This window comes from Hemitrygon akajei, chromosome 5 (assembly GCF_048418815.1).
Source record: "Hemitrygon akajei chromosome 5, sHemAka1.3, whole genome shotgun sequence".
Classification (NCBI taxonomy): domain Eukaryota; kingdom Metazoa; phylum Chordata; class Chondrichthyes; order Myliobatiformes; family Dasyatidae; genus Hemitrygon; species Hemitrygon akajei.
Genome location: NC_133128.1, coordinates 83,895,954 through 83,912,431, shown reverse-complemented (window position 1 = coordinate 83,912,431; position 16,478 = coordinate 83,895,954). Strand labels below are relative to the sequence as shown.

General features: G+C 43.0%; 1 protein-coding gene across 1 annotated transcript in view; it reads right to left on the bottom strand.

Annotated features, from left to right (window-relative positions):
• Positions 1-7,261, bottom strand: part of LOC140727927 (SPRY domain-containing protein 7) — a 37,068-nt gene extending 29,807 nt beyond the window's left edge. Inside the window, exon 1 of the mRNA XM_073045908.1 lies at positions 7,102-7,261. Within this exon, the coding sequence (XP_072902009.1) occupies positions 7,102-7,207 (106 nt within the window). The 5' untranslated portion in view covers positions 7,208-7,261. The remainder of the gene's footprint in view (positions 1-7,101) is intronic.
• Positions 7,262-16,478: the final 9,217 nt, after the last annotated feature.

Below are 16,478 nucleotides of genomic sequence, written 5' to 3'. Positions count from 1 at the left end.
CAGAAGCCTGAAGGCACAAACTCAGCGATTCAGGAACACTTCTTCCCCTCTGCCATCCGATTCCTAAATGGACAGTGAACACCTGGATACTACCTCACTTTTTAATATATTTCTGTTTTTGCACAATTTTAAAAATCTATTCAATATACATATACTGCAATTAATTAATTCTATTTTATGTATTGCATTGAACTACTGCTGCTAAATTAACAAATTTCACGACATACGCCAGTCATAATATACCTGATTCTGATATTTCAGATGCTGGAATCTGGATCAACAATCGACTGGAGGAACTCATTGGGGAAAAGTAAGAGTCTATATTTTGAGTTGAAACACTGCATTTTTGTGATGATGGGTGTAGTGCATACATTCCTGTTTATATCAGGTGCTGAGGTGGAGATGGTTGAGAGCTTTGAGTTCCCAGGTGTCAATATCACCAATAGCTGTCCTAATCCAAGTACAGAGATATCATGGCTAAGAAAGTGAAATAACACCCCTAAGTTCCTCAGGAGGCTAAGAAATGTTGGCACATTCCTTTGACTCTCACCAATTTTTATAGATGCGCCATTGAAAGCATCCTGTCTGGATGCACTATGGATTGTTATAACAAAAGCTCTGCCCAAAACCACAAAGCTACAGAGTGTTGTGGATACAACTCAATACATCATTAAAACCTCCAGTAACTCTCTATACTTCTTGTTGCTCAATTAAGCAGCCAACTCAATGAAAGACACCTCCCACCCAAGACACCTCTCCTTCCCCTTTCCCATCAGGAAGTTAGAGAAGCCTGAAAGCATGTGTCACCAGGCTCAAGAACAGCTTCTATCCTGCTGTACAATGAAATGGACTCCTGACTTCAGTGTACATTATCATGGCCACTCACCTTATTGTCTGCCTGCACTTTTTTCCTCCATCTGTAACACTTTAGTCTGCATCCTGTTATTGCTTTTCTCTTGTACTACATGCCTCAAAGTACTGAAATGATGAAATAATCTGTATGGATAGCATGCAGTTTTTCACGGTACCTCGGTACGTTGATAATAATAATTATAATGAAGAGTTTTGACCCAAAATGAAGACAATATCCCCACATTAATATTGCACAATCCACTGAATTCCTTCAGCAGACCTTATGTCCTTTCACATATTATCTTTTAGCTTAAAATACAATTCAGTCTTCTGTTTGAGCATATATAGATTTGCAGAAGCAGAAGCTGTCAGTTCTCTATCACTACAATCAGATTACATTGTAGCAATTTTTACCTCAGTAAACATTAAGTAAATGTTCTACTGCCAATAACACGGTTTGAAAAAATGTTGCCTGAAAAATCATTTTTCAATTTTTACTAGGCAGAAATATATTCAAAATGTTAGAAATACACTTTACATTTCTTATATCAACAACCAATTTATTATCTGTCTAGTAAGCAACTAGAACACACATTAATTTGTTATCTGTGACAGTATGATTACAATTCTTAAAAAATCAATGGGAAACATATGATGCAGTGAACTGGACAATTCTGAAATAAATCTTAACCTCCAATAAATGTTAAATCTTAACCTCCAATAAATGTACTATGTGACAATACCAGCTGAGTTTTAATCCTGCTGTAATAAATCCAAGACACTGTTAATCATAAAGAGGGACAGAATGCCTGAGAGCAGTGACTTTCATCAGATAAGCTAGCCTAGAACATAGAGCATAATGCTGTGCTGACCATTAACCTACTCGAGAAACTGCCTAGAATTACCCTACTGCACAGCCCTCTATTTATCTAAGCTTCATGTACCTATCCAAGAGTCCCTTAAAAAAACACTATTGTATCCGCCTCCATCACTGTCGCCGGCAGTGCCTTCCACACACCCACCACTCTCTGTGTTAAGAACTTACCCCTGACATCACCTCTGTACTTCTTCCAAGCAGCTTAAAACTAAGCCCCCTTATGTTAGCCATTTCTGCCCTGCGAAAAAGCCTTTGGCTATCCACACAATCAATGCCTCTCATAGGCCTTCTTAACAACACTGTCAACCTGTGCAGCAGCTTTGAGTGTCCTATGGACACACTCCCCAACATCTTGCTGATCCTCCACACTGCCAAGAGTCTTACCATAACACTATATTCTGTCTCCAAATTTGACCTACCAAAATGAACCACTTCATACCTACAGTGGCATGCAAGTTTGGGCACCCCTGGTCAAAATTTCTGTTAATGTGAATAGTTAAGTGAGTAGAAGATGAACTGATCTCCAAAAGTCATAAAGTTAAAGATGAAACACTCTTTTCAACAATTTTAAGCAAGATTAGTGTATTATTTTTGTTTTGTACAATTTTAGAGTGTGAAAAAAAGCAAAAGGAGCATTATGCAAAAGTCTGAGCACCCCAAGAGATTTGAGCTCTCCGATACCTTTTACCAAGGTCTCAGACCTTAATTAGCTTGTTAGGGCTATGGCTTGTTCACAGTCATCGTTAGGAAAGGCCAGGTGATGCAAATTTCAAAGCTTTATACACTGACTCCTCAAACTTTATCCCAACAATCAGCAGCTATGGGCTCCTCTTAGCACTCTGAAAATTAAATGATGCCCACAAAGCAGGAGAAGGCTATAAGAAAATAGCAAAGTGTTCTCAGGTAGCCGTTTCCTCAGTTTGTAATGTAATTAAGAAATGGCAGTTAACAGGAATGGTGGAGATCAAGTTGAGGTCTGGAAGACCAAGAAAACTTTCCGAGAGAACTGTTCGTAGGATTGCTAGAAAGGCAAATCAAAACCCCTGTTTGACTGCAAAAGACCTTCAGGAAGATTTAGCAGACTCTGGAGTGGTGGTGCACTGTTCTACTATTGATCAGTCCTGCACATCAGCTTGGAGGAATTTTAGGCCATTTCTCCATACAAACTGCTTCAACACGGATGGGCTTCCTTGCATGAACTGCTTGCTTCAGGTCCTTCCACAATATTTCTATAAGATTTTGACTTGGCCATTCTAAAAACACAAATTTTCTTCTTTTTCAACCATTCTGTTGTTGATTTACTCTCGTCTTTTGGATCACTGTCTTGTGTCATACAATTTTTATTAAGCTTCAGGTAACAGACTGCTACCCTGACATGCTCCTACAAAATGTCTTAATACAATTTTGAATTCATTGTTCCCTTAACAATTGCAAGCTGTCCAGGCCCTGAGGCAGCAAAGCAGCCCCAAGCCATGATGCTTCTTCCACCATGGTTCACAGTTGGGATGAGGTTGGTGTGCAGTGCCCTTTTCCCTCCAAACATTGCAGTGTGCATTTATGACAAAAAAGTTCAACTTCTGATTCACATGTCCACAGAACAGTATCTCAGAAGCATTGTAGAACATCCAGGTGGTCTTTTGCAAACTTGAAAGCTGCAACAATGTGGAGAGAAGTAGTTTCCTCCATTTCCTGTTTCTAAAAAGCGGACACAGTTCAAAGATGTTATCACGTAGACTGCAACAACTGTATTTGGACTGAAAACTTGAGTGCATCAATACTGGTTTGATGAAAACCATGAGACCATTTCAGCAGCCCTTCAGGCCAAGAACAAGGCCTATGTAGACTGGCAGAATGACCCGTCATCTGTCTCAAAGAAAAACGAGTTTAAACACCTGCAGTCCAAAGTACAGGCAGAACTGCAAGAAATGCAGGACGAGTGGTGGCAGACATGCATGCCACTAGAAAGTTCCTCAGCACCATAAAGTCAGTTTATGGTCCTTCTAAATCAGGATGCTCCCCCTTGCTGTCATCTGATGGGTCAAGCCTGATCAAAGACCAGGAAGGACTGCAAAACCATTAGGCAGAACAGTTTTCCAACCTACTCAATAGGCCGTCCACAGTTGATCCTGAAGATCCACACCTAATGTTTTAGTAACAGTTTCTTCCCTTCCACCATCACATTTCTGAATGTTCCATGAATACTACCTCATTTTTCCTATTTTGCATTAATATATTTATATTTGTAGCTTACAGTATTTTTAAGTATTCTGCTGTTCCAAAACAACAAATTTCATGACTTGTATCTGTGATAATAAACCTGATTCTTATTCTGTGGTGTCTGGTAGCACTCTGGTGTCAGACAGTGGCACTTGAGATCATGATATTTGACTTTTGTCACTGGGGGTTAAAACTCTTGTTGCAATTTCCAGTGACTGCATATGATATTGAAGTCACATTGTATAGTGTCAGAAGATTGTATGGAGTTTGTAACATGACAAACTATCATTGGGAATCACAAACATGAGAAATCTCAGTTTCTACCTCCTTCCCAAGATCCATAAACCTGCCAGTTCAGGTAGACCCAATGTTTCTGCTTGTTCCTGTCCCAATCAACTTATATCTTGCTTCTCTCTAATCTCTTTTATTCCCCCCTGGTTCAGTCCTTTTCCACCTACATCCGTGACACTTCACATGCTATTGATCCTTTCAATGACTTTAAGTTTCCTGGCCCCGATTATTCATTTTCACTGTGGATGTCTGTTCCCTATATGTCTCTATTCCATATGAGGGCCCTAAAGCTCTCAGCTTCTTTCTGGACAACAGGCCCAACCAGTTCCCCTCTACCACCACTCTTCCCTGTCTTGGTCCTTGCCCTCAATAATTTCTGCTTCAGCTCCTTCCTCTTCCTTCAAACCAAAGGTGTAGCCAAGGGCACTCACATGGGTCCCAGCTATGTCTGCTATTTTGTCAGCTATGTGAAACAGTCCGTGTTCCAAGCCTACACAGGCATTGCTCCCCAACTCTTCCTGTGCTACATTGACGACTGCATTGGTGCTGCTTCCTGCACCTATGCTGAGCTCATCGACTTCGTCAACTTTGCCTCCAACTTACATCCTGCCCTCAACTACCTGGTCCATTTCAGAGATAGAGACAGTTTATCTACTGATATCTTTTCTAAACCCTCTAATTCACACAGCTACCTGGACTTTACCTCTTCCTATCCTGTCAATGGTAAAAGTGCCATCCCCTTTCTCTCAGTCCCCCATCTCCATCACACCTACTTTCACAATAAGGATTCTCATTCCAGAACTACTAAGATGTCATCCTCCTTCAAAGAAAAGAGCATCCCTGCCTTAACCATTAACACGGCACTCACCCACATCTCTTTCATTTTGCATATATTTGCCTTCACCTCACCCACCCGCATCCACACTAGGGATAGGGTGTCTCTTGTCCTCACCTACCACCCCACTAGCCTCCACATCCAGCACATAACTCTCTGTAACTTCTGCCATCTCCAGTGGGATTCCACAGCCAAGCACAAATCGCTCCCTACGTGACTCCCTTGTCCAGTCATCCCTCCCCACTGATCTCCCTCTCTACCATTCAGGGCCCCAAACAGTCCTTCCAGGTGAGGCAACACTTCACCTGCGAGTCTTCACTCAGCAATCTACTGTATCTTGTGCTCCTGGTGTGGCCTCCTGTATATCAAGAGCCCCAATGTAGATTGGGAAACCACTTCGCCAAGCACCTTTGCTTGGTACACCAGAAAAAGTGGGATCTCCTGGTGGCCATCCATTTCAATTCTATCTCCCATTCCCATTCCACCTGTCAGTCCATGGCCTCTACTGCCACGAGGCCATGCGCGTGCTTTATCATCTCCTAGGATTGTGGCAATAATCATTTGATTAAGTGAGGTAAATGGGTAATGTGATAGTGTCAGTGGGAAAATGTGACATAGGTAGCATCAGTGGATTATGTGATTGGGGCGTGTCGTTTTGATGTTTTGAAACAGCAGAATACATAAAAATACTATAAATTACAAATATAATTATATTAATGCAAAATAGGAAAAATGAGGTAGTGTTCATGGAACATTCAGAAATCTGATGGTGGAAGGGAAGAAACTGTTACTAAAACGTTAGGTGTGGATCTTCAGGCCCCTGTACCTCCTCTCTGATGGTAGTAATGAGAAGAGGATGGAGCTGGCTTAATGTACAATCATTTGCAGCCTCTTTCGATGCTGGGCATTGGTGCCTCTACACCAGGCAGTGATGGAGCCAGTCTGAATGCTCTCCACCTTGCATCTGTAGACATTTGAAACTCTTAATGAATTAAAGCTGCTGCCCTGCCTTCTTCATGATTGCATTTTTGTGTTGGGTCCAGGATAGATCCTCTGAGATGCTGACACCCAGGAACTTGAAACTGCTCACCCTTTCCACTACTGACCCTAAATGAGGGCTGGTGTGTATTCTCCCAGCTTCACCTTCCTGAACTCCACAACCAATTCCTTGGTTGTTCTGATATTGAATGCAAGGTTGTTGCCTCAACACCACTCAGCCAACAGATCTAGCTCACTCCTGTACACCTAGTACATGACGACGACAAAATCACCCAATGGTCACTGACACTGTAGCTGGTTTTGCCGCACCTGCTCATGGCAACGGATTATTTAGGCTTGGGGATTAACATTACAGGGCCTATGATTCCAAATGATTGTGTAGAAGTTGGTGGTCTAAATTGGCATTGCCATTACGGTTGCGGATTGATGTTCAGTTCAGAAATAGTCAATGACAGGAACATGAAGGAATGAGGAGGAATTTCTTTAGCCAGGAAATGGTGAATCTGTGGAATTCATTACTCTAGGCCAAGTCTTTATGTATATTCAAGGCAAAGGTTGATAGATTCTTGATTGGTCAGAGCATGAAGGGATATGGGGAGAAGGCAGGAGACTGGGGCTGAGAGGAAAAAAATGGATCAGCCATGATGAAATGGCAGAGCAGACTCGATGGGCCAAATGGCCTTAATTCTGCTCCTATATCTTTTGACTATATTATTAACTCATACCAGTTAAATGTACCAATGATTAATTACTAGTATGTCTGTTGTGAATAGTAAAATCAATCTGGGGCCGCCATCATATGTCATACCTACGTCAGAGACAAATCAACACGACCTAGGGACGCGGATCTGAGTTAATTTTAAGGGGACTACAGATTCTAATACAAAGCAAAGTTGTTGGGTTACTGTGTTCCAGTACCAAGCATCTTCATAATCCACCCGACAACATTTTAAAACGGGGCTAATAGTAAATTAAATGGAATGAGATGGCTGATTGATTTTCCTCAGTTAATACTAACTCGCTGACTCACCCATATGTTGCGTGTCTAACTGCACGGCAGGCATTTCCTTGAGCTGAATGTGTCCGGAACCTCCATTTCCACACCACCTCAAGCAGCACAACACGGACATCGCCATATTCCCAACTTTACCTGCCGACGTCACACCGCTTCTGCCCGCGCGCGTACAGTCACGCACGCGGCAACGGGAACGCGCATGGCTGTTGCCGGCGCCGCGGAATGTCACGTGCCGCGTCTCTCTCTGACCGGCTGCCCATGCGACGGGCCGTCGGGCGGGCGCTGGAACGGGTTGCAGCCATTGATTTAGTCAATGTTCTCCGCCAATGCCGGAGGGTTGCAATCCTTAAAAATATATTTTAATCGCTTTAGTGTGGTTTTATCTACTTTTAACAAATTATTATTCAACGGACATTTGCAAGGGAACTCTTAATCTTCATCGAATAGGTCCTGACATGGTCATAAAACAATATAGCACGGAGACAAGGCGTTTCTGCCCAATGGGTCCATATTAGCCACCGAATACCAATCTCTACTAATCTTATTTTCCAACATCAGGCCCGTCACGGTTTCAAATGCTTATCTAAATTCTGAGAGAGTTCCACATTCCAACCACTCCCTGTGTGTTAGGCTCCATTCAAAAGATACCACCTCTGATAATATGTCATTCTCTTGTGCACGTTCCTGTCTGGATAGTCGCAAATCTTGGGTGATTTTAAATGTTGGAGCAACGGAGAAATTTACTGGATGAGAATGTGGTAATTTTGTTTAATTTTAAGTAAGCTTGTCATTCACTTGCATGACAGTTAACGAGCTCGAAGGGATTTGACCTCAATTCCAATCATACCTTGTACTTATCTATATTTCATAGAACATAGCATAGTGTAGGCCCTACAGCCCACAATATCCTGCTGACCTTTTAACCTACTCTAAGGTCAATCTAATCCTTCCTCCCATATAGCCCTTCATTTTTCTTTCATCTGTGTGCCTACTCAAGAGTTTCTTAATTGTCCCTAATGTATCTGCCTCTCCCACCATCCCTGGCAGGGCGCTTCATGCACCCACCACTCTGTAAAAAAAAATCACTGATATCGCCCCTATACTTTCCTCCAATCACCTTAAAATTATGCCCTCTTATATTTAGCCATTTCTGTTCTGAGGAAAAGTACAGGGCTGCCCACTGTACATCTGCCTCTTATCATCTTATACACCCCTAAGCTCATTCTCCTTCATTCCAAAGAGAAAAGCCCTAGCTTGCTCAAACTATCCTCATAATAACATGTTCTCTAATCCAGGCAGTATCCTATATCTCCTCAAAGCTTCCATATCCTTCCTATAACGAGGTGATCAGAACTGAACATAATACTGTACTCAAAGTGTGGTCTAACCAGAGTTTATAGAGCTGCATGTTTCCCAATTTTCACTCCTTGCCCGATAGTATTGTAATTCACCTTCCCCAATTAAATACTTTCCCATACCATCTGCTCTTAACCCTCCCCAAAGCTGTGGTAAAGGTCAAGGAGTTGTGGTCACTGTCTCCGAAATGCTCACCAATTGAGATCTGTCACCTGATTGGGTTCATTGCCTAGTACTAGATCCAGCATGGCCTCTCTAGTTGGCTTGTCTGCATATTGTGTGAGGAATCCTTCCTGGACACACCGAACAAATACTTTCCCTTTAAAATCTTTTGCACTAGGCAAGTGCCAACCAATATTAGGGAAATTGAAGTTGCCCATGGCAAACAACCCTATTTATTTGCACCTTTTGAAAATCTGCTTCCTGATCTGCTCTGTAGTGTCTCTGTTGCTACTGGTAAGTGTATAGAATACTTCCCATAGAATAATTGCTTCCTTCCTGTTTCTGACTTCTACCCACACCAACTCAGTAGACAATTCCTCCACAATGTCCTCCCTTTCTGTAGCTGTAATACTATCCCTGATTAGCAATGCCACTCCTCCATTTTTTTAACCTTCCTCTCTGTCATCTAAACCCCAGAACATCCAGAAGCCATTCCTACCTTTGTGACAGCCAAGTCTCTGTAATGGCCACAATGTCCATGGTTCCATGGTCTAAGTAGATTGATCAATGCCCTAAGGTTCCTTTGGCACCGTTAAAAATGCTCATGGTGCAGATGGGTGGGGCATTAATATTAACTTCTAAGATGATGATACTCAATACTCGAATTGCCGTTTACTCTACTGAAGTATTTGAGGTATCTCAAATACCTTAGGATTTTGTGGGAAGAGAAACAATAAGTAACAATAATAACATTTCAGATCAAAAAACTCATCAGTTGTTCAAGGCTTTTTGTCCTGTACCTCTTTCCACAGATACTGCCCAACCTGCAGAGAATTTTCAGCATTTTCTATTTTCAGATTTCCAGCAGCTGTAGTATTTTTGTTTTCAATTCCTTTTACCCAGGTCATCACAGATTCTATTTTTGATGGCCAAAAATTATGCCAAATACTTGAGTTACCAGGATTTGTAGCAAATCCCATTAAACACTCAAGAAACTCCATAAATCAGATAAGCTAATCAGTCAATGAGAAATTTTAAGCAAATTCAAATCAATCCTCTAATCCTTTGCAAGATGTTTCTTAATAATAGCAAATAATTCTTGTACTTTTAAGATCAGCTGAAAACATTATGTTGGTCTGTAAACACGAGGAAATCTGTAGATGTTGGAAATTCAAACAACACACACAAAATACTGGTGGAACACAGCAGGCCAGGCAGCATCTATAAGGAGAAGCAATGCCGACATTTCGGGCCGAGACCCTTCATCAGGACTAACTGAAGGGAAAGATACTAAGAGATTTGAAAGTAGTGGGGGGAGGGAGAAATGCGAAATGATAGGAGAAGACCGGAGGGGGTGGGATGAAGCTGAGAGCTGGAAAGGTGATTTGCGAAAGTGATACAGAGCTGGAGAAGGGAAAGGATCATGGGACAGGAGGCCTAGGGAGAAAGAAAGGGGGAGGGGGGGAAGCACCAGAGGGAGATGGAGAACAGGCAGAGTGATGGGCAGAGAGAGAGAAAAAACAAACAACTAAATATGTCAGGGATGGGGTAAGAAGGAGAGGAGGGGCATTAACGGAAGTTAGAGAAGTCAATGTTCATGTATAAGGCGTTGTTCCTTCAACCTGAGTTTGGATTCATTTTGACAGTAGAAGAGGCCATGGATAGACATATCAGAATAGGAATGGGACGTGGAATTAAAATGTGTGGCCACTGGGAGATCCTGCTTTCTCTGGCGGACTGAGCGTAGGTGTCCAGCGAAACGGTCTCCCAGTCTGCATCGAGTCTCACCAATATATAAAAGACCACACCGGGAGCACTGGACGCAGTATACCACACCAGCCGACTCACAGGTGAAGTGTCGCCTCACCTGGAAGGACTGTCTGGGGCCCTGAATGGTGGTGAGGGAGGAAGTGTAAGGGCAGGTGTAGCACTTGTTCCACTTACAAGGATAAGTGCCAGGAGGGAGATCGGTGGGAAGGGATGGGGGGGACGAGTGGACAAGGGAGTCGCGTAGGGAGCGATCCCTGCGGAAAGCAGAAAGGGGGGGAGAGAAAGATGTGCTTCGTAGTGGGATTCTGTTGGAGGTGGCGGAAGTTATGGAGAATTACATGTTGGACCTGGAGGCTGGTGGGGTGGTAGGTGAGGACAAGGGGAACCCTATCCCGAGTGGGGTGGTGGGCGGATGGGGTGAGGGCAGATGTGCGGGAAATGGGAGAGATGCGTTTGAGAGCAGAGTTGATGGTGGAAGAAGGGAAGCCCCTTTGTTTAAAAAAGGAAGACATCTCCTTCATCCTGGAATGAAAAGACTCATCCTGAGAGCAGATGCGGCAGAGGCGGAGGAATTGTGAGAAGGGGATAGCATTTTTGCAAGAGACAGGGTGGGAAGAGGAATAGTCCAGGTATCTGTGAGAGTCTGTAGGCTTATAGTAGATATCAGCCATCTCCAGAGATGGAGACAGAAAGGGGCGGGAGGTGTCGGAAATGGACCAGGTAATTTGAGGGCAGGGTGAAAGTTGGAGGCAAAGTTAATGAAGTCAATGAGCTCAGCATGCATGCAGGAGGCAGCGCCAATGCAGTCGTCGATGTAGCGAAGGAAAAGAGAGGGACGGATACCCGTATAGACTTGGAACATGGACTGTTCCACAAAGCCAACAAAAAGGCAGGCATAACTGGGACCCATGCGGGTGCCCATGGCTACACCCTTGGTTTGGAGGAAGTGGGAGGAGCCAAAGGAGAAATTATTGAGAGTAAGAATTAATTCTGCTAGACGGAGGAGAGTGGTGGTAGAGGGGAATTGGTTAGATCTGGAATCCAAAAAGAAGTGAAGAGCTTTGAGACCATCCTGGTGGGGGATGGAGGTATATAGGGATTGGATGTCCATGGTGAAAATAAGGCGGTGGGGGCTAGGGAACTTAAAATCATTGAAAAAGTTCAAAGCATGAGAAGTGTCATGAACATAGGTGGGAAGAGATTGAACAAGGGGGGATAAAACAGTGTCCAGGTATGCAGAAATGAGTTTGGTGGGGCAGGAGCAAGCTGAGACAATAGGTCTACCTGGACAGGCAGGTTTGTGGATCTTGGGTAGGAGGTAGAAACGTGAAGTGTGGGGTGTGGGAACTATGAGGTTGGTGGCAGTGGATGGGAGATCCCCAGAGCCGACCAGGTTGGTGATGGTATAGGAGACAATGGCCTAGTGCTCCTTAGTGGGGTCATGATCAAGGGATAAATAAGAGGAGGTATCAGAGAGTTGTCGCTGTGCCTCGGCCAGGTACAGGTCAGTACGCCAGACAACAACAGCTCCCCCCTTATCAGCAGGTTTTATAGTGAGGTTGGGATTGGTGCAGAGGGAGTGGAGAGCAGAGCGTTCGGGAGAAGTGAGGTTGGAATTGGAACAGGGTGTGGTGAAGTCAAGACAGTTGATGTCCCGTCGGCAATTAGCAATAAAGAGATCCAGAGCAGGCAGAAGACCAGAGCAGGGTGCCCATGAAGAGGAGGAGGGTTGAAGACGGGAGAAGGGGTCATCGGTGGGGGTAGGAGAGTCCTTGCCAAAGAAATAAGCTCGGAGACGGAGCCGGCGGAAGAAGAGTTCAGCGTCATGGAATATGTGGAACTCGCTGAGGTGTGGGCGAAGGAGAACAAAGCTGAGGCCCTTACTGAGGACAGAGCGCTCTGCCTCAGAGAGTTGAAGGTCGGAGGGAATGGTAAAGACCCGGCACAGATGAGAGATGGGATCAGTGGGGGGAAGGAGGCTGGTAGTGTCAGTGGAGAGGGAAGGGTTAGGGTGAGAGGAAGATGGAGCCTCTGAGGGCCCAGGTTGGTCTGTAATATAAGATTCTGCTGTAGAACACAAAGCAAACTTTCTTATGATGCTGTTTGATCAGCTCTTGTTATTCAAGTGTCTGGTCATTGTCTCTGATCTATTCCACATCTTGCTTCCTCCTCAAACAATGGAGGAGTTTTTGTACTTTTCAGATTATGAACCTTTAAACTGTAACATTTGGAGAATTATGTCCAGCACATCTCCTATTTCTTTTATTAATCTGGGGGGAGAAACATCAGATCTGGGGATTTATCTATCAAGGTTTGATTGACTTTTTATTTTTTTAAATTAAAAAGCCTACTGTTCTCTTGTACTGCCATTCTGTGTTTTTACTCCATTATGAAACTACACTTGGTTAAAGTCGTCATTGTCCACTCTAGTTTTTAACTATTTAATTGTATTCAACTATTAGATTTAGCTTATGCTGATACTATTGGGGAAAAAATAAAAATACGCTCCAATATTCTGTAGTATTTGCTTGTTTGGACAAAGGTATACAAAATGTACATTTTACTAGCCAGAAGTTGGATGTGATAGTACCTTCATAAGTTACCTCTTCTCTCTGAATGTTGCTGCAGAAGACATGAACAGGCATCATATTATTTCAAAGCTGCAGACCACACCTCTCGCACTGGTCTCAAGTAGCATGGGAGATTGTTTTGAACCCCATAAAAACAAATTCATGCACTGTTTACAATACCAAATGCACTCAGGGAATGCAGGCCAACTTGCTGGATGCTTAAAGAATGAAGGAAGTAATATTTCAAAACTACTTGAGGCAGTGCAGAGTAAAGGTTAGCTAAGGCCCATATGTCTTCCGTAGAAAAAGAAACTCTTAAATCCATATACTGTAAGCTTGGGAAATGGATTTAGTACAAATGTGGAGTAATATGCAAAGTCTGTAGGATAGGGTTAAAAAGGAAGCTTTGCTGGAAACAAAAAGCTATGTAGATGTTCCATTAGAAAAACAATGTGGGAACGCAAGACAGCACGTTAGAAGCAATGAGCATTTCTTAGTTTGGTATTATTCTTTCAGTTTATTGCTGGAGACTACAGGGAAAAGGAATGATAGACTGAGTGTTGAGGAGGAAGTCTTCATTTCACATTGTATGGAGAAGATTAGGGTGGAGTATCACTGATGTATTGAAAAAGAACATAGAAGAGTACAGCACAGGAGCAGGCCATTCAGCCCACAATGTTGTGCCGAACCAGCCAAAAAGCAAACCAAAATCACTCAAACACTAATCATTCCTACCCCACCATGTCCATATCCCTCCGTCTTCCTTATATCTATGTGTTTATCCAAACGTCTCTTAAAAGCCTCTAATGTACTTCCCTCTACCACCATACCAGGCAACACATTCCAGGCGTCCACCACTCTCTGAATATAAAAAAAAATACCCCTCACATCCCCCTTGAACCTACCCCCTCTCATCTACATGCATGTCCTCTGGTATTAGACATTTCAACTCTGGGAATCAGATACTCCCTGTCCACCATATGCCTCTCATAATCTTGTAAACTTCTATGAGATCTTCCCTCATCCTCTGCCGCTGCAGAGAAAACAACCCAAGTTTACCCAGCCTCTCATGATAGCACTTGCCCTCTAAACTAGGCAATATCCTGGTAAACCTCTTCTGCACCCTCTACAAAGCCTCAACACCCTTCTTATAGTGGGATGACCAGAATTCTACATAATACTCCAGATGTGGCCTAACCAGCGTTTTATAAAGTTGCAACATAACCTCCTGACATTTGAACTCACTGCCTCAACTAATAAGAACAAGCATTCTGTAAGCTTTCTTAACCACCTTATTAACCTGTGTAACCACTTTCAAGGAGCGATGAACTTGGATCCCAAGATCTCTCTGCTCAGCAACTCTGTTGAGGATCTTGCCCTGAACAGTGTACTGTGTCCTTGTATTTGCACCTACTGAGGTGCAGCACCTTACATTCATCTGGGTTAAACTCCATCTGCCATTTCTCAATGCATATCTCCAACTGATCTAAATATTCACACCCCTTGGAAGTTTTCATGTTTTTTGTTTTACAACATTGAATCTCAGTGGATTCAATTTGGCTTTTTTGACACTGATCAACAGAAAAAGACTCTTTTGTGTCAAAGTGAAAACAGATCTCCACAGAGTGATCTCAACCAATTACAAATATAAAACACAAAATAATTGATGGCATAAGTATTCACCCCCCTTCAAGTCAGTATTTAGTAGATGCACCTTTGGCAGCAATTACAGCCTTGAGTCTGTGTGGATGGGTCTCTATCAGCTTTGCACATCTGGACACTGCAATTTTTCTCCATTCTTCTTTACAAAACTGCTCAAGCTCTGTCAGATTGCATGGGATCATGGGAGAACAGCCTATTTCAAGTCCAGCCACAAATTCTCAATTGGATTGAGGTCTGGGGTCTGACTTGGCCACTCCAGAACATTAACTTTGTTGTTTTTAAGCCATTCCTGTGTAGCTTTGGCTTTATGCTTGGGTTCATTGTCTTGCTGGAAAACATATCTTCTCCTAAGTTGCAGTTTTCTTGCAGACAGCATCAGGTTTTCCTCCCAGGATTTCCCTGCATTTTGCTGCATTCATTTTACCCTCTACCTTCACAAGCCTTCCAGGGCCTGCTGCATTGAATCATTCCCACAGCATGATGCAGCCACCACCAATTTGATGGTGCATTTTTGATGATATGTGGTGTTTGACTTATGGCTAGTAGCATTTAGTCTGATGGCTAAAAAGCTCAATTTTGGATTAACCAGACCATAGAACTTTTTTTCCAGCTGACTTCAGAGTCTCCCATATGCCTTTTGGCAAACTCTAGCCGAGATTTCATGTGAGTTTTTTTCAATGGTGCTTTCACTTTGCCACTCTCCCATAAAGCTGTGTCTGGTGAAGCACTCGGGCCAACAGTTGTTGTATGCACAGTCTCTCCCATCTCAGCCACTAAATCTTGTAACTCCTCCAGAGTTGTCACAGGTCTCTTGATGGCCTCCCTCATTAGTCCCCTTCTTGCACAGACACTCAGTTTTTGAGGATGGCCTGTTCTAGGCAGATTTACAGCTGTGCCATATTCTTTCCATTCCTTGATGATTGACTTAACTGTACTCCAAGGGATATTTAGTGTCTTGGAAATTTTCTTGTATCCATCTCCTGACTTGAGCTTTTCAATAACTTTTTTGCAGGGTTGCTTGGAGTGTTCTTTTGTCTTCATGTGTGGTTTTTGCCTGGATACTGACTCACCAGCAGTCAGACCTTCCAGATACAGGTGTTTGAGCAGTTTTGTAAAGAATGGGGAAAAATTGTAGTGCCCAGTGTGCAAAGCTGATAGAGACCTATCCAGACTGTCATTGCTGCCAAAGGTGCATCCACTAAATACTGACTTGAAGGGGGTGAATACTTACGCAATCAATTATTTTATGTTTTATACTTGTAATTGATTTAGATCATTTTATAGAAATCTGTTTTCACTTTGACATGAAAGTATTTTTTTGTTGATCAGTGTCAAAAAATAGCCAAATGAATTCCACTGTGATTCAATGTTGTAAAACAATAACACATGAAAACTTCCGTGGGAGGTAACTAAATCTATAGGCTGCATATCGTGCTGTATTCCTTGCCAGTCTTTTACACTATCCACAACTTCACCAATCTTGGTATCATCTGCAAACTTGCTAGTCCACCAATCTGTATTTTCATCCAGGTCACTTATATATGCTACAAACACCAGAGGATCCAGAACAGACCCCTACAGAACTCCATGAATTACAGACCTCCAGCTCGAACAGGTTCCTTCAGCCACCACCCTCTGTCTTCTATGTGCAAGCCAGTTCTGAATCCAAACATCCAATTTGCCACGGACACCATGCAACTTAACCTTCTGGATTAATCTCCCAGCAGGGACTTTATCAAAAGTTTTACTAAAATCCATGGAGGCAACATCCATTGCACTGCCTTCATCAATCTCTCTCGTTGCCTTGTCTAAAAACTCAATCAAGTTGGCAAGGCTTGACGTACCACACACAAAGCCATGCTGGCTTTCCCT